This window comes from Labrus bergylta, chromosome 7, assembly GCF_963930695.1.
Source record: "Labrus bergylta chromosome 7, fLabBer1.1, whole genome shotgun sequence".
Taxonomy (NCBI): Eukaryota; Metazoa; Chordata; class Actinopteri; order Labriformes; family Labridae; genus Labrus; species Labrus bergylta.
In genome coordinates this window covers 8,558,343-8,582,635 of record NC_089201.1, presented here as the reverse complement: position 1 = coordinate 8,582,635, position 24,293 = coordinate 8,558,343, and the positions used below count along the sequence as shown (strand labels likewise).

Sequence of the window (24,293 nt, the reverse complement as noted above, 5' to 3'; positions counted from 1 at the left end):
TTAGTGGTCACGGCTGGGGGACACTTACTGTAACCTTGGCCTCACATAATGGAGGGCCTGAGAAAGTCCAGGAGAGGTCCCTCCCCTTTATGGGCCTTATTACGGTAAGAGAGCAAAGTCCTGCAGTAGGCTGATTCAAACACAGATCATTACTTTGTCAAAACAGCTACCAGACCACGCTGGCACAGATGCGAGCCAGCTTGTGTGGCAAACAGCGTCTCGAAGTGCCAGTTGTTGAGCGCAACAGCCTTGAGAGATGAGGCGAGGAGAACACAAGAAGTAGTAAGCAGAGAAGTTCTTGGACAAGTGACCGTTTATTTAGTCTTACTCCACCAGCATTTACAATTAAGACAGATTCACTGGCGAGTCTTGCATGCACACACACATCTTCTCTCAGAGTTATGGCAAGAGGTGTTACCACAAGATAATAAAACACTCCAGCTAATTCCATATCGTTGCTTTGCTGACACAACATTTAAATTGTTGTTTATCTAAAGTGGTCAATTAATCCAAGGCAAACTCATAAAAGAGGAAAGGATGTGGGTTGTCCAGGTAGACAGATCCAGCTGGCAGAGAGTCAGGGCTTCTAGGGATACCACAATATACCACTCCTCAGCATGGCAAAAGAAGAGCAGTATAGGAGAAGGACGAGGAGAGGAAGAAGAAAGGGAACTTCTGAGGAAAGAGGAGAGACAGAGAAGTGGAGTAAGAGGAGAAGGAGGTGGAGAGGAAAGAGGGAAGAGGGAAGGTCATCTGAGGTGATGGAGATTCTGTACACTGGGCTGGTTTGAAAAAAAAATGGAACCAAGCCACTCTGCTCCTCCTGTGATAATTTTCTGGCTCGGGTTTCTGGATTGAATCATTGCAAACTCACACACACACACACATATACACACACACACACACACATATACACACACACACACACACACACACACACACACACACACACACACACACACACACACACACACACACACACACACACACACACACACACACACACACACACACACACACACACACACACACACACACACACACACACACACACACACACACACACACACACACACACACACACACAAACACAAACACAAACACATGTCTCCAGTCTCCCACACACACGCTAAGTCTTCCTTACTTCAAAACGTGTGAATAATTCTTACAGAAACAGAACTGACATCACAACAATCCTGTTGTAAATCAATAAACTTTACTTCAAACGAAACACCCTCTGCTTGCATACGAGTGCAGGGTTCTTTGTCAGAGGGCTTTGTCAGAGTCCGAACCACTCTGTGACCCCTCCTCTCCTGGGGTCCAGCTTCTGCCTCTGCTTCTCATCCTTCATGAACTTCTCCTGCATCTCCTCCATGGAGCCCTCCGTTGGCGCCCGCTCTTTATCTGGGATGATGTCGGGGAAGGTGAAGGTCTGGCCCTGAGCCTGGGATGAAAAAACAAAAAATAAGCAAAGAAACAAATGCACTCCTATCTAATAATTAATTTGTCATATTTTGTTTTTAATTCTTACTTCTTTCAAATACCAATTTTTTATGTGCTAAACCTACTAAACTGCATTTTAACATGAACCATTTCCTTTCCATTGCACAGACACATGGTGGAATGCTCATTTTAAATTCAGGACATTTTCCCTCCATACTGCTCTTTCAGTTACACAAACTATCCTTTTCTCTCTGGCATTCAATTTCTCCAACTCTCTCCCACACTTAATCTCTCTCCATTTCTCTGGTCTTGATTTATTCAGAGGGAAAGGATGGTATCCATTATTTATTCCATACCAACCCATCTCTGGACATGGCTAATGCATCACTGGTCCAATCGTAGTCTGTGTCAGGCCGCCATGAAGTACAGTACAGCACAGCACACACACACACACACACACACACACACGCATGCATGCTTGCACGCCCACACACAAAAAATAACAGGTCAGTGGGTGCAGGCATGCACACATATCCATAGCCTATCCCTCTCAGCCTCTCCCAAGGACACCTGGCAACAAGAATTCACTGTTATCAATCTGGAGCCAAATCATTGCTGTCCTTAACTGACTCATCTTCATAAAAGGAGAGTTCATACTTTCAAACGCCTGCGCTAACATGTGTCGGATTCAGTTTTCTGGATTTAGAAAAAATATTTGAACCTCACAAATATACCCAAAATGATTCATGATCTCTAACATTGTATTTAACACCAACAGCTTCCACTTAATGTTCGACAATGCTGTCAGCAACAGCCAACTACATTTAACCATCCTGGACTCAAAGCAAGCAGGTCATCAGTTAAAACACACCTAAAGCAGGTAGACCAGTTAACAAACCGTGCTGCGTTGGGCTCAAGTGACACAGAGTAATTTTAGCATATAGCCTATGATTGTAAACGCTGGCACCCTCTCTGACACCCTCTCTGACACGAGGAGGAGGAGGTGGAGCCCTGTGGCCAGTGAGCATGCATGTCCGCCCAACTCTGCCAGAAAGTCAGAGCAGAACAAGCAGAAGACCGGAGTTCAATACATGTTGTTTTCTGTCATATGTGAATCTATTGCGCAACTTTTATGTATCTGCCACCAAGGCCGTTAATTTCAGCAAATTGATCGGACGCTGCACAAAACTACTCACATTTGGCTGATACTAATTTCCAAAACTAATGTAAAATAGGGGTCTCTGTTTTTCCAGTGTTTAAAAATCAACTTCTTATGAGGGCAGAGAACAAAATCTACCAACCCATAGGATCACGTTTTATTCAGCAATCGGGAAAACCCAATGCTCAGCTGAAAACTGAATTTTTGTTTGCATGTGACAGATATCTATTCTTGAAATTCACCCCACACTTTGGTCACTTTTATACGAAACCAAAATGAGTGCATAAGGGAGTATGGCTGTCACTTTTTCAATAAGACAACTTTGATCAAAAGACACGGTACTGCACATTTGAACCTGTTCTTGGCACTACACAAATATTTGTGAGCCAGCTTGGAGAGTTGCGGGTATAGTGCCTGGTGTCTCTCCACCAAAGCAGTGAGCTGCAGTCTGTGGAGAGAGGAGTCTCCCTCATGGAGATTTGCATCTCCTGAATTGCGCCCCTATTACAGCATTACTGTCTTCATTTACTGAGGTCAAGAGGGCAAGCAATGGTCAAGTTGTGCTGAGGAGCGCCCTCTGCTGGATCAAACTTCAAAATTCTACTACTAGTGCCTTGTTTAACGCACTAAATATCTGATATAAACTAAATATCTGATATAAACCTGGGCAGTTGGTGAATTATAAATTCACTTTTTTATTATAATTATTTAATGAAGAAATTCAAACATTTGAATACTTTGAAAGCCCACTCAAAAGTTTAGAGGCTTTCTCTGAATCAACCACCATCAGTGTCAAATCTAAGGATTTAAAGAACAGAAAAAAAATATTTGGGTGATACCAAAGAAAGAAACTCACTACTAAATATACTTTTTTTTGTTAAAGGAATTGTCAAATAAATTGTGAATATAAACCTGTTAACAATTTATGCTTAAACTCTTCAGAACATAAAAGAGTTTTTATGTAAACCTGTATGACTGTACCTGTAACAGCCACGGTCATATTCACTGCGTTGTTAGTAACTACAAAAGTTGTACTCTCAAATAGCGCTATCCATTGTGATGTGCTACGAGGAACCTCTGCTCTGTGCATGTGCAGAGCCACAGTCCTGGCTGCTTGTCATTACACCAACACCTTCATGTGCCTTTAGATTAATTATGTTTCTCCTGAAAGCTTGAATAAAAGGTTTTTTTAAAGAGTATCAAAACATGTATGTCAATTTCTTACAGTGATAATGGAGAGGGTAGTGGTGTTATGTAAATTGATTTTGTACTTGGGAGTATTATTTTCGCATCAATACAGCAGCAATGGACGAGTGAGTGAGTGAATTCAGTGCGAGAGAGCAGCATTGCCAAGCACAAAGTAGTGAATCAAAGAAAAAAAATTCCGTTAAACCTCCCCAATTTTCCCTGGGTATACGATATTACCCTAATTATCAAAAAATCGCATTGTAGCCATTTAAATTATCAATTCATGCTGTCAAAATAATATTGAAACAATAAAAAATATATTTATGGCAACCCAAGTATAGTTCCTGCCCTTTTTTACCTTGAGAGAGAGAGAGAGAGAGAGAGAGAGAGAGAGAGAGAGAGAGAGAGAGAACTTTGAGGAGCATCTAGAACATAACATGCACAACAAGGGTTGTGCATGTTATGTTCTTGTTATGAGAAAAAGAAAAGCAACCCTGCTCTTGTGTTTTTGTCTTGCGGCAACGCCTGTACCACACTACAGGAGGTTACTAGGAGCTGTAGTAATGCAGGAGAAGAGGGACCAGAAAGCAGACCCAGCTTGGAGGAGAAAGCTTAGTCAGGCACAGGCAGACAGCTGCCAAACACCAGAGAAGCACCTGGAAACCGACGGTCCTGCCAAGACCTTCAGTGTCCATCTGCAATCACACACACTGCCATCGAGGAACACAGAATCCAAAACACAAACACTGGACAGGGCCAAGGGAAGTTTGACGCAGGAGCTCAAGGAGGAGTAGGGCGAAAGAGAAAGAGGCAGCAAGGAGAAAGATGGGGTGAGGAAGTGACTGGGAGATGAGGAAAGGAAAGAAGTGTTGACTGAGGAAGAGGTTGACCATAGAACTAAAAACACCCAGACCTGGCAATGAGGGGAATAATGCAGAGCCAAAGAAGACTTCACCCGATTTGAACCAAACGTTGTCGCATGACAATTCCCAGTTATACCGCATAGTGCTGGACACTTTGTGTATACACATGGCGAAGATTAATACCGGCCTCAGAGAGCGCGATTCACAAAAACAACAAAGCCTGAGATTGAAATCAACAAAGCACTGAGACTCGTTAAACAAGTCTTGTTGTTGGCAGCAGGCCACGCCCTGTGTGTGTATATGTGTGTGCAAAAGCGTGTGTCAAACGTCTGCTAGACACATTTCTGCAATGAGAGAAAGTGCTGGCAGAGAGCATTCATATTATTGTTTGATATATATATATATATATATATATATACATATATATATATACACATTGTACCACAGCGCAGTCTGAGCCAACGTCCCCTCGGTCTTCAAGTGCTCCAAGCCAAAACGATCTTTCCTGTGTGTCTGTCTGCCTTTCTCTGTTGGTGTATTTGTGTGCGTATGAGGGCATATACTGATGGATTTATGTGGAAGAGAAAGTTGTGGACAAAAAGGACAAAGTCAGGAGTTATGTACCTAAAAGAGTTTCCTTTCTATTATCTTCTATGCTTCCTAGGCGTAGATATTTTTCCCCGACTCTGCCATCATCTTCACCAAGGTCCCAATTGGATTTAGATGCCATCCAGGAATATTGAGATGAGGCCCCACGCTGCCAGTGATGTAAACATGCTCCTCTTACGCACATGAACAACCCATTACACCCAGACTTTCCTCCAAATGAGGAAAAAAGGAGAGACACAAGGGGGGAGGGGGGTTGGGTTGAGAGGGAAAGGCCAATGTTGTCATCAACTCCCCACCAACCCGTCTCACTTTCCCACGTCTGTGTAGGTTTCCCTATTAAGTTCTAATTTTAATGTCTTGTTCTCTTCCAGGAAGTGTGTATTTAGGGTGGTGGTCTGGCTTGCGTCACATTTGGATGCCGCTGTCAGTCTTTCACCAGTTGATTGTGGAGCTCTGTCAAATGAGGCACAACAACCAGCATCCCAGCATTGTTTTCACAGCAGAAGAACATGCTTTGTGTCTTTACTGTCATTAAGTGCTTGTTTATAACCTGTGTGAACTTCCAGGGTGCAAATGTGCTCTGGGAAAAAAAATTCCCCTGATCCGACCTCACTTTGTGAGCGTGTGTGTGTAATCCTGTGATAATCCTGTTTAGAGCCCCATAGGGAAGGAGGGAAAGAGGAGAGCGAAAAGGGAGAGGACCAAGCGAGAGATGGAAAGAGACACACAAAGGACAACTGTATTCAATCTGACTGACCTTTGCTTCTGATCTTTGGCAAAGATCTTTGGGGGGGGGGGGGGGGTGTAATACATTCCCCTTTAGAGAAGGGGAAGAAAATAGAAAAATGTTGAAAATATGGGCAAATGTGTGTCCGGCAGCCTTGGAATGCATGTGAAATCAATACTGGGAAAATTCGAGGGGGAGACTCTTTTATTATTCATAAGCTTAGATTTAAGTCTGAAATATGAAAGCCATAGTTGTTCTGGCTGGATGTGTTAAAATGTCTTAAATGAAAACAGGAAGGTGCTGGTGAACAGTTCTTTTCGGACCTGGAGCTGAATAGAACATAATGGCACAGTCGGCAACTAAGAACACAAAAGGCTTATTCAACCTGCTGTTTTGAAAAGAGTTAAAACACTGGAGGACAAGACTGGACTGGAGTGGACTTGACCAGGACCAGCCGTAAAGTAAACATGGCCGAGTGACATCAGCATTTAAATGGCACAGTAAGCTAAGTTAGAACTACGCTACAAATTCTGAAAATAAAAACACAAAAAAAGGAGTCTTTCAAAGTCGACTACTCAGGCCTGTTGTAGTTCTGACTTCATTCTTTTTCAATATCCGCAGTGAACAAGAATGCCTTTATGGTATCAGATTTGATGCCCTCTGGAATGAGAGTAGTTTGGAGGACATTTTTATTACTTAGAGGACTGTTAAACAGCTGAGAAACTACTCTCAAGGTCAACTGGCAACTTCAATTCAGATAATCTGGACAATTTAAGAATCTAATCCATCAGAAAATGCCTTCTAACCGCTCTTTTATGACGAGAGACCAGCCTCTCTCTTGTGCTGGCTCAAGACCTCAAGCACCTTGAATTATTGGGGGCCTAATAAGATTTGACTTAGGGTTGGAAGCCAAGTACGCTGACTTTTTTGGATGACAACACTTGACTGAATTTAAGAACAGAGGAGCTCTCAATTGGGTCACAAAGTCTGAAAAAGCTTGAGGTGGTTTGAGAATGGGTCCTCTGCTGTTGGACAACAGCATATCCCTTTTTGATCAATCCAAAAGCTATCACAAGACATTCACAAAAAAAACTGTTAATAAAAAAAAAAAAGAGAGGCAAATGTTGGCAGTTGCTTAAGGAGTACAGACAAATCTGGGCAGCACACAGAATGAGAGGTGTTGACGACGCGGTGAGAAATCTCGTGAGGCTGCGGCTCGTGCAGCTGTGGTGGCAGTGTGGTGCTGTGGTGGGGTAAACTTCAGCAGAGCACAGACACATCTTGAGTACTAGTGATGTGTGTATGACTATGGTGAACACAATGGTCAGTGTGTGTGTGTGTGTGTGTGTGTGTGTGTGTGTGTGTGTGTGTGTGTGTGTGTGTTGTTGGGAGGAGGGGGGACTTGAAAGAAAGAGAGAGGTGTTCACATGGTGATTGAATCTGTTTTGACCACACCTTTGTGGAGCCTGGCAGACTAGAGAGAGACCACAGTAATGAGGTTACCAGGATTAGAGCTGAGGGCAACCTCCTGCTGTGTGTGTTGGAGATGTGTGTATCTGTATGTCTGTGTGCATGTGTAAATTCTATTTATCTAAAGAACATTTGACCAGGCATGTATAATCTTCTTCTTATCCTCTTCTTAAATTAAGGGCCCAGGTGTGGGCGATATAGAAACAAATATCATATCACAATGTTTTATGGCAGAATCACAATCAGGTTTTCATCACGATTCTTTTTCATTCTGATTTAAGACTAATTTTCTAGTTATTGACCAGTACAACAAAACTTCCCCATATAACATCTTTAATTTGAAAAATACTGTGATTTTAACGATAATCTTTTTTTAAAACCTTCTTTGTCTTCAGAAACAACCAGCTGGTCAATGCATTAAATAGTAAAAAGTCCCCGACACATTTTTAGAACCAAACATTTCTTTTTACCGCATGACAAATGTGTATCAAATGTGTGCATTTGTTTCTGCACCACTTTGTTATAATGATTTAGTAATGTCTCTCCAGTTGTGTCTTTAAAATCTGTGTTCTCAGGCAAATGTTCGCACAGTGATGCATTCATATGGAATCATACGGACGTTAAGAGTTCTGTTTTAGCCTTTGATTATATGTCATTTTGTGTGACATTATGGATTTGCTTCAGTTTTGTTTATAGACGGTAAGAATGGCAAAGAAAAGCTCATTCAAACATATGACTATTCTGTGATCATGCAGTGAAGTGACCTTGTTTTGGTTTTACTGTAATCTTGATTTTTTATTCATAGAGGGGACGGGATAACGTGTCAGTGAGGGCGGACTCACACAAGGCAAAGTTGTCCCGTACCGTGCTTAAGCAAGATTGCACCCCCTCCCTATTCCCCCGCAGGCCTGCACTCACACTGCTCCGGGCCTGTGTGCTTAGACACGGTACGGATTGACTAGTGTGAGTGCGTCCTCAGTGACGCACACACAGAATGGTGACTGTATCACACTAGCACCTGTATACTAAAAGAAGGAGAGAGAGAGAGAGCTGCTGACTGATAAACATCAAGCAACATGCATGGAAATAAATGATTATACCGTAATATTTGTGAAGTTTCGTTTTCAGCCATGAATCATCCTCCGTAATGAAGCAAAAGGGGATGGGTATTATCTGTGTATGAGCATAGAACCGTAACAGATAGAATGGACTCTGAAGCCCGATATTACGATCTCCTAGCGCTGGCAGATTGTCAGTAACCTGACCACTTGACTGACCACTGACTAAATGACATCCCACCTTTTTCTCATCTGTTTTTGTTGGCCTCATCCGCCAATGAATTATTATAGCTTGTTTCTTGTTGGTTCATTTAAGTGCATACTGGCTAAGCACCAGTAAGCCCTGGCTTGTAAACCGCAGTCAGATGGACTCATGAGTAGCTTGTTTATTGGACAGCTTACTCGCAACCTGTTATCCAATAAGATTACAGTTTTTTGCAGCCAAAGAGTAGGAGAAAATTAGATTGCATTTCCTTAGGTTTAACTAAGCATTGTGGGTGTGCCTGCACCACTTGTCATAATTCATTATCTCTGGTCTTCATACCAGATAAGAAGGAAATAGCTGACTAGAGTGATGTACAGGCTGTGGTTTGCCCTTGATTAATTTGTTATGCACGGTTTTCCAAGCATGAGTAACTACTGGCTGTCCTATGTCAATATCCATCTTTTTGTACCCATACAGTACAATCATGTGGAAATAACCAAACAATGGACAACATGTTCATACAAATCATTTTTGTTAGAAGGCTAAAAAACAGAAACCTGGGTTAGTAGAAGTATCCAGGCCAAATCTGCAGAAGTCCTGAAAAGTAAAATAGTTCAATGTTATCAGTCCAAACATTCTTTGTGTAAGCACAGTCTTAAGTGTTGATCTTAAGTTTTACACCAACACTTCTAGAGAATCCCTTTCTCATATTTTTGAATTGAAAAGTTTGAGCTGAAAGTGCTCTATATAAGAGAGGTAAACTGCGAGAGGTATGAAAGACCATGTTAGAGGGCAGAAGAGGAGACAGGATGAAGCATGGTGATTGTAAACAGCTCTTACTGCCAGGCCTCTGGGTGGGCTTCACATTCACTCTCACTGTATCTCACGCACACACACACACACGCACACGCACACGCACACGCACACGCACACGCACACGCACACGCACACGCACACACACACGCACACACACGCACACACACACACGCACACACACACGCACACACACAACTCTGCCCTACGCCTCTGTCCAATCCTCCTGGTACAAACTTTTGTGAGTAAGAGACGGAGGAGATGGAATGAGAAATAGGGAGGATAAAAGAGTGAATAAAGTCAAAAACAAAAGACAAAAAAAGACTGTTTTTCTCTCGGGGGGGGGGGGGGGGGGTTAGGGGACAATGACTCAATGGGAAGTTACTTTGCAGGTGAAGAAGAAGTCAAACTGTTGAAATGACGAGAGCCTGAAAGGCATGGGGTAAAATAACAGCAGAGCGAAAAAAGCAACATGCAAAAAAAAAACCCTCTATGAAAAAAGTCAGATAAGTGGCAGTAAGAGTAGACCACTAACCAATAGCATCCTGCTGTGGGTTCATTCAGGGTCATGACCTCGACCCTCCCTCCAATTACAATGACATCTCCTCCACAGCCCGGCAACAGCCAATAACTTGGTCAACCTTGGCTTGCAGCAGGGTATGTTTGTGTCTCCATGTCATTCATCCTGATGGCCCTTACATTCATGACCTATGCTCCTCGTGATGAGACATGTTAACACTTTGGGAAATGTTTACAGGTCAAGGTTTGTGTCCGTAGACATCACTTTGAATAAGTGATTATTTAACTGTCCCATTCAACATTGTATCCGATTTCTGAGGATTTCTCCATCTCCTTGTGCTGATGGCTAATGTTTTTATGTGCAGCCATGAGATGAGTTTTCTGGGAAAATTAAAGGGTCTTGAGGTAAACATATATTATGAACACATGTCCAACAAGCATGCGGGCCCCTTCTGTCTGTGGGGGGCAATCTGGCTCTTTTTTCCAATTTAACTATATTCAATTAACTAATCATTACAAGTACATCACTAGCTCCGCCAATACCGCATGTTTTCTTCCCCACATTTGACTGAAGGCTATTCCTCGCTGTGTAAGGGAAGTTAATGTTATAGTATACTCGTGTTTCTGTAAAACGTAAAGATTGTTTTTTTATGCCTTGAATTCCCCTTCTGGGATTAATAAAGTATTCAAAACTAATTTTAAAGACAGGACAGTGGATAGAGTAAGAAATCGTGGGAGAGAGTGGGGAGTGACATGTAGTGAAGGGGCCACAGGGAGAACGGCAGCCTGGGTACAAGGGGCATGACCTCACTGCTAGGCCCCTGGAACCCTTAAACACAAAAACATGTATTATTTTTCACAATTGTTCTGATATTACTGTATATTATATGCATATGTTGAGTGAATCCAGCACTTGAGTTAAATCTTGCACATGCCCACCAGAAACTCATCAAAAGATGGACAGCATAGGGGGCCTGAATAGGGGAACTGATAGCCTAGAGGTTATGTTGCTCACTCCATGTAAAGAGGCTATAGTCCTTGTTGCAGCGGCTGTGGGTTTGAATCCAACCTCGGCCTTTTGCTGCGTGTCATCCCCCACTCTCTCCTCCCATCATTTCCTGTCTGTTTTCAGGTGTCCTATCTAATAAAGGCAAAAATACCCCAAAAAATGTCTTAAAAAATAAAATAAAATGAGAACATGACAGCTCCCCAATAGAGAAGCCAATACATTTCGGGCTCCCCCTACTGACGAGCTGCAGAAAAGGCCATTAAGCCTTTCTATTTGTTAACAGCAGGGACATAGGTCGAACTATAAAATCCGTATCCACATCATTTTTTTTATTCCATTATGGTTTCTATCATTATAGCAAATTCTCATGATTCATGCCTGAATGTTCTTTTTTCCGAGCTTAGTTTTAATCAGTCATTTGATTATACTAAAGTGGTCTAGTTTTACACCATGATTTACAGGTGCAGCTCCTGCGGCGTGCACCAGATGACAAAGAAAAAGAGAAACAGCAAGACATTGAACTTTCCCTTTCTGTGAGTGTCTGCTTCAAATTGACACAGGAAGCTGTTCTGCTGTGGACTATGCAGACCTGAGGGATATTTGTGGTTTCATCAGTAAGTGAAATGTGTTTGTTGGTTAGTGGAAGTTGGATGACGTCAATACCGCAGCTCAACCAGCCAATTGTGTGCCAACAGTGTGCACCAACATGTGTCCCTTTTAGCTATTAAGACATGGTAGCATCTCCAACAGGAGCATCCTAGTCCTAAGATCATCCTCATTACCATCAGCATCTGTCATTTTTATGATAGATAATAGTTTTATTACGGTTATTGTGGTCATCCATAGAAAAAAAACTTGATGAATCAGAAGTTAGACAGGTGGGCGAACACCATCACTGGCGACAACTGAAAATACTTCAAGATCCATCACAGTGACCTTCTGACACGGGGGTCCAAAGTACATACTTCTGCCCAGAGACAAACAGAGGGTGTGAGGGAGAAAGTGTGCATGTACATGTGAGAGTGTGTTTGGCAGATTTCATGTCTGGGCATGTCTGCTCCCAGCCTGCTACTGGAGACACTGGACCCTTGTAACCGAGCTCTCTGGAAAAGATCATCAGCATCTAAATACACACGCAGCCACCACCCACAAAGACATTTACATCCATCTGATCTTGAAGTGGACCCTCGGAGGATAACAGCAACAACAAAAAACAACAGCTGAAAATAAGAGGAACAACTCTGTTCATATGAGCAACAATGACCATCAAACTCTCAACCATGTCACCGTTGACCACATGTGAACCTCTGTAGCTTCAAACCAAAGCACACCTATCCCCCACCTATCCCAACCATCCACCCCCATTTAACACATACACACATAAACAGCTGTTCACTATCATTATCCCCTCCATCTATGTCATTCATCCCCCCCCAACCCCCACAATGTACTATATTTCTCTCTATGACACATGTAAACAACCCTTACATACCCTCCCCCCAATTTCAAGCAACCCCTCCACCCTCCCCCGCCCCCTCTTAGCCCCAGACCCAAACTATATAGGCTACCAAACACACAACAAACACACATTTAGACCCTTGCACAAACACACAAACACACACACACACACACACACACACACCCCCCAACATGCTCATGCAACACAAACATCCAGCCAGTGCCCCTGCCCCTGAGGAATGCGGGGACCAGCTGGTGGAAAAAATAAAAAACTAAGAAGCATACCAAAACAGGAAATGCACCAGCAGGGACATATCAGAGGGCTTTATCAGGCCAGTGGCAGCCCCGCTGAGAACCTGGGTGGCGCCGCACGCTGATTGGCCGATCAAAGTGGCAGCTGTGTCATTACAGGTCAGGGGTAATCAAGTAAGGTTATGTGCGATCCCCCCTTGTGCATGTGAGTGGGGGGGGGGGGGGGGGGGGGGGGGGTCACGGCTATCTAAATAAGGGGAACCTGGAGGAAATATGGGAGGAAATGAGGGTGATGAGAGAAGATGATGCAGAGAGAGATAAAGTAAGGATCAATCGAAAACAGCAAAAGGAAAGACTGAGAAGAACATGTAGAGTCAGAGAGGAGTGAGAGATCTCCAGCTCAAACTACATTTTCATACGGCTAAAATAAGCTTTCCATTTTTTGAAACCCTACACTACATTTCTTCACAGCTCTGCTTTTAACATAATTGTCATTTGACAAAAAGCCAGAGCACATGTTATTCTACGTCATTAAACATGAACTGGGTGTAAAGCGTCAAATTATGTTTAAAAAGAAAAGAAACTATAGAGCCTCGAACTAAAGCCATTCAAAAAAAGGTTTGCGTGTGAGAATCCAAACCGGATGGGTAAGACCCTGCTCTGTTCTCTATAATTCATGTTCTCTCTCTCCTGAGCTCTTATGAAACCTACACGTACACTCATACAGGAACACAACACGACACACACACACACACAACAGGATTTTACTTAGGAGTGAATTTTTCCAAATCAGGAGACACAGGGTGATGGTGGGCCTTTCAGTAAAGCTTGATTGCCAGTAAAAGCTTCTCCTTTTATTAGCTTACCAGCAGCACATGTGCACGTGTGGACACACATACATGTAAATGTACAAACACTAATGAGTGTATCAGCCCGTTCCTTCCTTTCTGAAGATTTATACGCCTAGAACGCTGACAGATACGTTTAAGTCAGAGTAGGTCTGCATGAGTCATCCCAGGAGAATTTAGATTTTCTCACTTTGAACCGTTACTGCACATTTCACTGCAGATTTCTAAGTAAACAAAACAAAAATAAGTTCCCTCTGTAATATCATTGCCTATATAAGCTAAATAGTCAGTGGATGAGGCACTCTGTAAAGATGTTAGTCCAGGTAGAGAGAGGAGGATATTTGGTTTCATTTGTCTGGCAAATCCTACTTGGTAATAATAGATCAATCATTTTGGCATTTTAAGGTGAAAAAAAAACAAGAGTTGAATGCATTGTGTTTGCATAAATTATTGTTATTTTAATGTGGGTATCTGTCAATGTGAAGTTTGTGCTTTTGAAACCAGTATTGTTCTACCAATAAAAGTATTGTACACTTTTTGTAATCAAAATTAGCTCTCAAATGTCTACATGTCAAAGTTGACTTTTTTTAGAGAACGGGTTTGTGCTTATACTGTGTTATCCAAATAAAATGGTTCGAGAAAATTGAATTTCAGAGAATAAAATGTAGTTCTGATTAACTGACACACATTTCAAAAATGATATTTTCTGAAAGCCTTTGCTAGGAGGCCATGAAATAAAAAATAAAGAAGCAACACCTAAGACAACTCAATGTGAACATCTTCTGACTGAACGTCTACAGGTGATTGTTTGTCTTGACATTGGTAAGTTATTTGATGAAATTTACCTTCACCGCTACTTGATGATCATTGTTTTTTAAAAGTACAAGAGGCATATCTGGTTACTGTGTACTCAGCTGCTAAAAACGCAGCCTTGCTGCATATAAGAGAAACATTGTAATGTATAGAATATTGGTGATATGACTGAATTTGTAAATTTCATATTGTGACCTTTCCAGCCCTTGGCGACAGAGAAAAAAAGTGAGACTGTCACAGCCTAAAAGAGAGTGCTGTAGGAAAAGTTGCAGAAGTTAAAAATGTTAATTGGCATGATAAGCGAGGGTGAGGCAGCACAGGGAAGGGAAGGAAGCGGAGCGGCACACAGACAGACAAGGCTGTGTGAGGAAAGGCTGTGTTTGCGTGACAAGGTGAAAAGGAGGAAGAGGGAGGGAAGGAGAGCGGGAGCCATCATGATCCAAATAGTTGAAAATAATAAAATTCCATACAGATAAGCATGATTTCCCCCTTGGCCCCTGTGCCTGATTCAGCACCTCTAGCTCCAAAGAGCAGGGGCTTTGCTCAGAACAGGAACTGGTTAGTGTGAGTGTGTGTGTGTGTGTGGGGGTGGTTGGGGGGGGGGGGGTCATTGAGGTCTGCAGCCCCCCATCCTGCAGCCCCCCACATCCTGCACCCCTCAGCCAAGCCAGATACTCAGTCCCTGAACGCTAGAGGAGTCTATTGTTGGCAACAAGGAGTCAATAACAGATAAGAAATGAAGGGAGGCTGGTGAGAGAAGCTGAACAGCAAAACGTTGCCATCTAGTGTCAGTCAAACAGAGGAGAGAGCCAGACCTGGTCATAATCACCCTCAATACAGCGGTTTCTTTCTCTCTCCCTCATTTTCAGCTGTGTCACCACTCCTCCGTGTTTGCCACTCATTCTCTCCTTCTGTTTGTCTCTTTCTTTCACTTCAAGAGATGCCCTCCCCGTGGACCGAGAAGGGGCGGAGAAAGCTAAAGAGAGAAACACGGGAAATGAGCAATTTGAATGAAGCTACCACTTATTGTACAGCTGTTGGTTCAGCCCCTTATCTTGTCTTGTTCTGTGGTCTTTGGGTAGGTACATTGTTTAGGGCACCAAGCAGTCTTACTGGTAACACTGGTTTTGTTTCATTGCTATTAGAGAAACATTGTTGACTGCTTCTATTAAAAACCTTGGCCACTTAACATAAAATGTATAACAAAGAAATAATGGTGACTAAATTAGTTGTTCGTGTGAAGAAAAGAGCTGTCCTTTTTTTTTAAAGCGCAAATGTCCCCACAATAAAGACATTATAAAACCTGCTAAATCAAGAACACCACTTTCCAGAATTCATCACAAAATGTTTGAAAGACTAAATTTACTCATGACTTTAGTTGTAATTGAAAGCATTGATGTGTTTATGCTGTCCTATGATGTGGATAACTTGATCGTGACTACTGCCAAAATAGTGACATCACTGGTCTATGTGTAAACAAAACTCGCAGCTCCCCTTCATGACAATTTAAGGTCGTCATTGTGACAACACCTTGGACCATCTGTGTGCCTGCTCTCCCTTCTGCTTCACTCATCATCTATACTCTCACTACTACCCGTACACAGACTCTCCTCTGACTGTATAAAGTGGGCTTTTGTCTACAGATAAACTCTGTTGAATGGCGCTTGTGTGAGATTTGTGCAACCACACCCCACAAAAAAAAGGACGAGCTGAAGACGATGCTTAAAGACTTTCAGTGAGCCAAGATTACTGTGAGTGCAAACATGGATTTCTAATCTCTGTGTGAGATTATTCAGTGTCTAACATAGTGTCAAACAACTCTAGACTAGTATGGATTTTTTTATGCCATATTGTTACAAACATCCCACAGGTGCCTGGACGTGCCATGCTGTGCCCAACACGCACAGAACACAACTGCTGCTCCTCCCTTCTGAAAACAACTCCAAGAAAATGTCTGAGATTCCTTTCTTTACACTGATACTACCACACACTTCCAAGAAAATGATAAAGAACCTTTACTTTCCTATGAGCTGTTTATTTATCAAATAAAGTTAGGGATGTCTTCCAAATGTAATTTCCTAAACATTTCTTAAACTGTTTTATCTTTACTCCCTTTTGTTGAATCACAGGATAGATTAAATACAGCATGTTGTCAGAGGGACAATTTCCACCAGCCAAAGTCTATCGGCTGATTGGACAGCGTTACTTTTACAGCATCCATTTGACATTTACAGCACAAAGTGGCACTGAACTGGATCATTCAGAAATGCTGAGACTGGTCATGCATCCCATTCATATATTCACAACGTCGCCCCCGGGAGCTTTCAACATGCACTCGAAGCACTCAGCCCACTGAAGTGCTGCAGCTGGCACCAGCCAGCAAAGCTCTCTTGCAAACTAGCTGCCAATCTAAAGAGAGAAAATACCTCCTCCTCTGACCAAAACTCACCACAGCCTTTTCATTTTCATGCCTGGCAGTAGGCACTTTATCATAATGTTTGACTGACAACAATGTTGACTGAGAACATTCAAAACTAAATATAATTGCAAAAGCGGTGAACGTTCTCTTTTACAGAAATCACCAGATAGGATTCAGGAAAGTTTCAGATGGAAGCAAGATTTAACTGGGACACATTTGATGAGTCTTTACTACAGGCTTGACATGCATTATGAACACCTATCTGTTTAATAAGGCACATTTAAGTCAACTTTGAAAGAGGATTAGCTGCCAAATACAGCATTACACTTGTGATGTAATCTGCTTGAGTGACTATTCCTAAAAGAAAAAATGTCATTACGCAAGTGTGACCGTGCAAAGTCACATAGACTAAGCACTTTCAGAATCAGCTAATCCTAGCGGTTCAGGATTCATCTGAAGTTATGCACCGGTCAAACTGATCTCTCAGATAAAAACACAGTGAAAACACTGAAGACTTGTCATTTTGTTCTGCTGTTTTTGCCACCCAATCCCCAACACAACCACCTTGTCCCCCAACCATACACACACACACACAGCCCATACCCCCTCCCCCTGGTCACTTTGCCCCGTCTCTGGACCTCCCTGCTCTGGCTTGACTCCATCATCCCCTTAGTCACCTCCCCAGTGTAAGCCCCTCACATGCGCGCACACACACAAAACTATCTCTTCCCCCCCTGTTACTGGGGTCCTTCCCTAAGCCTGAGGAAAATGGCCGTCACGGAACTCCGCTAACGGGAGGCCTCCCCTCAACCACAGCCCAGGAGTAAGGAATGAGAGAGAGGAAGAGTGCAAACGTATTACTGCTGCAATATTAGCTGATGGAGGGAGCCGGGGGGGAGGGGGGGGGGGGGCTGAGGGAAGAATGGGGGGGACTGCGGTGTGAGCATCGACCCACAGAACACTCTCCCACATGTGGAGTCAATTAGAAACAATCTTGTTTTCTACCCACCGCTGCATAAGAAAGGAGGGTTTTCTAGTGTGAGAGAGTTTGTGAGTGTGTGCGTACATACATACACAACCAAGAGAGTGAAGTAGGAAAGAGAGTTAAGAGACCCTGTTTTTCCTTAAACCTGCCAGAAAAATAAGCCGGATATTAGGTTTTATATCGAGCCATTTTGAGCACAACCAGCCTGCACCTCAGGACTTCTGTCGCTGTTCACCCTCAAATGAGCTTGACTTCAGAAAACCGTGAAGTGATTGCAACAACAAAGCAAATGACACTCAAAGTAAAACATCAGCCCTCTGGGACTCTGCATGCATGCACACATGTCACATATGTGCGTGCTGTTCTGCATCCCCACACCTCTCATCATGCACATCTAGTGAGACAGAAGCGTCACTACTGACTCCACATGGAATTCCAGACTCAAACAAAGTCACAGGCCACTTCCTTGGTGTTACAAAAGAGGAAGTCTCCCTTTTAAAAGATTCATGGCTGCGTCAAGCTTGTATCCTCTTTCAAATTGTTGTGTTTAGATAATTTTCATTATTCATTGGTTTCAAGATTGATGCCTCCAAGTCTGGTGGGCGGCCCGGCATAAACAAGTGTCTGCAATGCTTTTGATTTATCTGGGCAAGATCAAAACGAAAGGCACAAAACAAAGGTCCATTGCTTTTGACATCTGCATCAAAGGGGCATTAAAACAATGATTCTTTTAACATTTTAAGGGGAGGTTTGTTTGATTTGAAAGGGTAAGAGACTTCAAACATTAGCAAGGCGTGCGGGGAATAGGCATGTCTGACCCAAATCTCACCTCAAACGCAGGTGTGAAGGTGAAGGCCATTACGCAATGAGGGAGTCAGGGCTGCCACGCCACCATGGGGAGCATACACACACTTAGTGATCATGGCTGTTCACATTCCATTTATAGCACAACAAAAAAAGAGACAAGAGCTAAACCACATGATAACCACATCTCAATATGTCCTGCAACAAGTCTGGCATGTAAGCAAAGACGACCTTTAACACTGTAGGAACCCAGACTGCTTCTTTCCCAGAGGGCAGCCAGAGAGTGTGAACCACACAGGAGAGACATGACCGGTAGGAATGTGCGATTTGTGTGTGCATGAGAGGCTCGATCAGGAAAAGAGAATAATATTTAACATGACAAGTTAGGGGACAGTGCTTGTTAAATTTCTTTACTGCATGAGTGAAATAATCATTTTGATCGTGTGTGTGTGTGCTGGTACCTTCATATGCATGTGAACAAATATGAGAGCTAACCATCACAGTCCGCCTCCCCCTCAGGGCTCTATGGGGGAATATGAACTTACCCATTTCATTTGTATCACCTGACAAGTCCCCCTTTAGAAACAGCAGTTGAAAAAAGAACTAAAGGCTCAAGGCATCCAAAACGGCCAGTCCTTCTAGATGTTGTGTTAAGTAACACAAGCTCGATGATAACAATAAAAAAAGATAAACTAGCTTACAGAGGGCCGGGTGTTAAGGTAGGTACACACCAAACTGACCGTCAGGGGTTGGAGCATGTCAGGACTGTCAGAGAAAGTCAGAGGTTATGGAAGGCGTGGTGTGAACTGCTTTTCTCCCAATTCAACATGTAGAATTGGCGGCGACCATTCAGAGAGAGAAATCACTGATTAGCACTTAGTCAGAAACTTCAGGCACAAGAAGGAAAACAAATTACAAGTCTACAGAAGTCTCTTTGGCAGTAGGCTGCTTTTTGAATTTACCTCAGGATCAATAAATGATCTTTCTGTTTGGTTGGTGTGAACAGCACATTTGTTGGCCCGACAGCCTGGGACAAAACACGCAGAAGTTGGTTTTCATCGCAGCTTGTTCTTTGTTGTCAGTTTGGTGTGTACTAGACTTTAGAGGGGGGAAAAAGTTGGTTTCTGGAGAGGTCTCCACCTCCCACTGGGCACTGGACGGAAGTCAATGAACTAATGCAACTCAGACAACACAGCAATCAGAGAAGACAGGGAGTAAAGTGCATGAGTGTGCATGTGTGTATGTTTGTGTCTTCTCACCAGCTGGACGTAAGCTACTTTATAGTCAGGCTGCTTAACCTTCTGGTTAAGGTGATTCCTCTTCTTGTTGGAGCCTGAGAAATACAAAAGACTGCAGGTTAAAAATGTGTCTTCAAACAAAAGATAAATCATGGGAAAATTCTGGGTTTTAGATGGCGGAGACTTAGACTACTGATAGTGAAAAGAAAATGGGTATGGTGAGAGAAATGTTGTGCAATATCAAAATTTACAGTCAGATGATAGAAATTTAAAATGTAGTATAGACCAGTGGTTCTCAAACTTTTTAGACTGCGTACCACCTCCAAAGATATTTGGCTCTCCAAGTACCACCATTATGGTAGACGTTAAAATACACTGTAGGCCTATTTCTACACACATTTTACGCAGGAGGCAAATATATTCATAAAATAATATTATTTTTTATTGACTGCTGGCAGCCACACTGTAGGACTACTAAGGGCTAGCGCTAGAACTGGCACTTAAACTCCACACAACTCTGACATTTGACCAAATCAAAAAAAGTGCAGCACAATAAAAATGAAAACTTTACGCCAACAACATGTTTGAGAATATTTAGTCTCCAGTGTTTCCCACACAAAGATGATACCTGGGCTCAAGTATATTTCCGACCTGTTCTTATTTAACTTTTCATTTGTTCATAAAATTGCTGCATTCACGAGAGAGAGTGAGCAGGGGAGAGAGAGAGCATGTGAGAGAGTGCAGGCTCCTCGCAACCAGAGCCTCTGTATTATAAGTCTCTGCGTTCAACATAGCAAAACTCCCTTTAAAAAAAAAAATCCTTCTCGACTCTTGTGCATAGCTAAGACAGTAAAATAGAGCAGAATCACATCAGCTTCAGAGCAAGAGAGATAGAGAGGGTGAGCGACTGTCCATACACTCTTGTAAATGCATCACAACAGAAGCATCTCCTGCTCCGTTTTAAAAATGTTAATGTACAGCTGCTTGCTGCCGATTGTGTGCTGATCTCCAATAAATAACAGAATACATGTAAATGTAGGCCTATAGCTGCTTGCTGTTGTTTCAGTACTGAACTATAACGGAATATCGAGTGGAACTATTCAAAACGCGAGGCGCACTCCTGTTGTTGTTTATGTCTGTGTGCGAGCATAAATTGAGAAGATTAAAGTCAAACATGACTTATTATATTATTGTCTCTATCCACCTCTTTAGAATATGTGTCCTCTGCAAGGTCAGTGCATGTGTGTTCAAAGTGTCTGCTCTCATACAGTGTGTTATGTACACTCCTTATTTTTTCAGTAAACTTTAAAACTCCACAGGTTCTTCCCGAAGTACATTGTTGTAAAAGGTAAAGTAACATGTAGGAACTTGTGTTAAAAGTAGGAACACTTTCACTTTTTAGGACAGCTTGCTTCAAACCCACAGCTGTTGAAGGGCGATGCCACCACAGTTATGGCGGCTTGTCAAGTGTTTTTTCCCTAGATCGGTCTGTAGACATTGATTCCCATGTTTCACTGGAAAACTTATAAAGGAAGCATAAAAAAGTTAAAATTGAAAGATTAGTGTATCTTGATTAGTTGATAATCAAATTTCAATAATTTCTTTATCAATATATAAAATGGTAAAATGCTTCTAAGCTATCATTTCCCTTCCAAAAGTTGGGCAGAAATCACCATTTAATAAAAGGAAATCACCAGAAGAGTTTGGAGAGAGTGACAGAGGGTATGAAAACAGAAGAGAGAGAAAGTTGCAGCAATACAGGCGAGACAGCTGGAGTTGGAAGATCAATGTCAACAGAAAAGAAAGTTGAGTATAGAAAAGATAAGGAAGTTTGGCTCGGGTAGGTAAATCAATGACTTGTTATTCTTTTAGATCAATTGCTTTTTGCATCAGATCAGTTTATTAACAGCCATTAACTTCTTGACTGATATTTTCTTAATCTAAAGTTATGTTCCTGGGCCCCTTTCGGACAGAATAATCAAAGATGACAATTATTTGTTTCATGGCGAATTCATGACGAATTTCATGCCAAATTCAATAGTGCGATTCCTAATGTTTTAGAAGTTAATCTCTGGGTGACAGACAGCAAAAGTAATGAAGTGCATTTTGTTAAAGTTTTTGTTACATTATCACCTAAACAAGAGATATTTTACTTTTGAATATTTTTCATCACCCTTTGTAACACAAAGTGCTTTACATGCACGGTTTAGTCAAGCTATGGCTATAGCGCGATAAGGCCATTAAATTGGGCTACTGTCCTTGTCCCAGTATTCAAGCATCAGGGGAGATTTAATTTATCGATGGGTGTATGTCCTACTCTCCTATGGTAGGTGGTGAAATGCCCCCATTCAGCTAGTTGCTACTGGGCCTTCTTCCATTTGACCCATTAGGCCACATACCAAAAAAGTTGGCAAGCAGCAAACTGTATGTCAAACAGTGAAAACATGGACAACTTTACACCTCTGTACAGTTCAGCTGTGACAACTTAAACTATGTCTCTGTCCATAAATGTTTTCGGTTCTCGAGCCATATTGATACCTTCATCTTGTTTTCCTTCCAGCTTTCTTCTATGCGTTTAAACTGGTGGGCTTTGAACCCCGACTATTAAAGGTGTGCATGCAAAATTTAAATTTAAATCCCAACCGCATAGTGTGTTAGTCTGACTTCGACCTGGTACGACTACGACTACAGTCGGACTAACATGCTTACATGTGTTTTTAATGTCCAGTCTCATTCTGAAGACCCCAGTGAATCGACTTTCTTAACATCATGTATGTCTTGTAGTGAAGCAGAGACTGATTTTATTGACTATGAAAGGCAGGTTAACTTCTCACCCAGCTTGAGATGACATCCCCTGTCCTATCTGACCTCACCAAGTCTGGAAGACTGAGGACTGTGAGTGTGTGAGTGTGTGAGTGTGTGAGTGTGTGTGTGTGTGTGTGTGTAGGCTTGAAGTCCGGCTTCAAAAAAAGAGGTACTTATCTCAATCTTTATGTTACAACAAAAAACTCTATCATTGATGGATAACGAGCAGAGCATCAAACACTTCCTCTCAGCCTGAACTCTAATCTCAATGAGACCCTGGTGGTCAAGTCAACAGGCCCTTTGAGAAACTGCCATTGCCATGGGAACAGTTTATGACATGAAAAACAAGAGAAACATTCCGCTATAATGAGTCATTTGTGTGTGTGTGTTACTATGTGTGTCTGTGTGGTATGTGTAGCTATAATCACTAGCCAAGCAGCCCACTGCTCAGGGAAAGCCCTGAGCAGGGTTGTAAAACACCCCCCTCCACGCCCCCCTGGCTAACTGGAGGCCCCTGTGTGGGTGGGAGACAGAGGTAACGAAGAGTGTGCCTCTGTGTGTGTGTGTGTGTGTGTGTGTGTGTGTGTGTGTGTGTGTGTGTGTGTGTGTGTGTGTGTGATTATTCAGGAAATCAACAGGGAAATGGTTCAACCTTTGAAGGAGCAACGTAAGGCAATGAACCCACCGCACCCCATAAACCAAAAACACTGAGACAAACTTGAACAATCGTACATCTTGAAAAGGTACAGAGTGTGTTTCTTTGAATTCAAACAACCCTTTCCTAACAGTCACACAGACAGAGCTTTCATGCAACATTCGCAAACGCAAGCACAATTTCTCCCACTTTGAGATTGCGGTTTGGCAGGCAGCTATCATGTTACAAATCCCTGGCCGGAGGGGTAACCTTGGCAACTCCTTCCAAAATACCCCTGCCGCCTATGGAGGAAAGAAAGGGTCGTTTGCGCCCCTCGCTCTCCTCTGCCTATTCCCGTCTTTACGCTGCCAATTGAGTGGAACTCCTGACGCAGACAGGGATACCTTCTCTGACGCACCTCAGGATCAGAGAGGGGCCCTGAGCAGCCTATTTTACTTTATCCCCCTCTGTCCCTCCACAGCTAACTGCTTTCCTTCCACCCACCCTCCCGAGGGGTTTTCCTTTTCCCCTAGCTTTTAATGACACAACCCTAATAAACAGTGTTAATGGGTACTCCACACTGTAGGCTAGGCTAAGCTAGGCGCCTCTCTCTCCTCCTCCCTCACAGACTCTCCTCCAGAGGTATAGGGGGCTCCTCTTGGCCCTTCAGGCGCTGCACAGAGGGGGCTCATGCATACTCATCTCAGCTGTTCCTTGACATCTCTTCAACATCAAGCCCCCCATATGTCCAGTCCTTCTGTTCTTTCATCAACTTGCAAATTCCTAGACTTGTTGGGAGACCCTAAATCAGTCCTTGCAAACTTAAGCAATTTCCTCCCCCATAAAAAAGGGGATTAAGTCAGTGATATTGACACTGTTTGCTCTATGATTATCCTTGTCACAGGGGCAGAGGGGATGGGGCAGTTAGGGCCTTGAAGATGCAAGTTTGTAAGTGAATAATATGTGTTTGCGTG

At 42.7% G+C, this 24,293-nt stretch overlaps 1 protein-coding gene across 3 annotated transcripts in view; it reads right to left on the bottom strand.

Moving 5' to 3' along the window:
• Window positions 1-295: 295 nt before the first annotated feature.
• The window catches only part of mrpl23 (mitochondrial ribosomal protein L23), a 35,185-nt gene continuing 11,187 nt past the window's right edge, over window positions 296-24,293 (bottom strand). Inside the window, exons 4-6 of one of the 3 annotated variants that reach the window (XR_010666653.1) lie at window positions 19,902-19,975; window positions 1,221-1,444; window positions 296-675 (exon numbers count right to left, since the gene is read on the bottom strand). Coding sequence is in view for 2 of the 3 variants with exons in the window: in XM_020642925.3 (XP_020498581.1) it covers window positions 1,280-1,444; window positions 19,902-19,975 (239 nt within the window). In the remaining variant the exon portion in view is untranslated. Of the gene's footprint in view, window positions 1,445-9,279; window positions 9,320-19,901; window positions 19,976-24,293 lie in introns of all 3 variants that reach the window. The other 2 variants (XM_029278807.2, XM_020642925.3) reach the window with 2 other exon arrangements.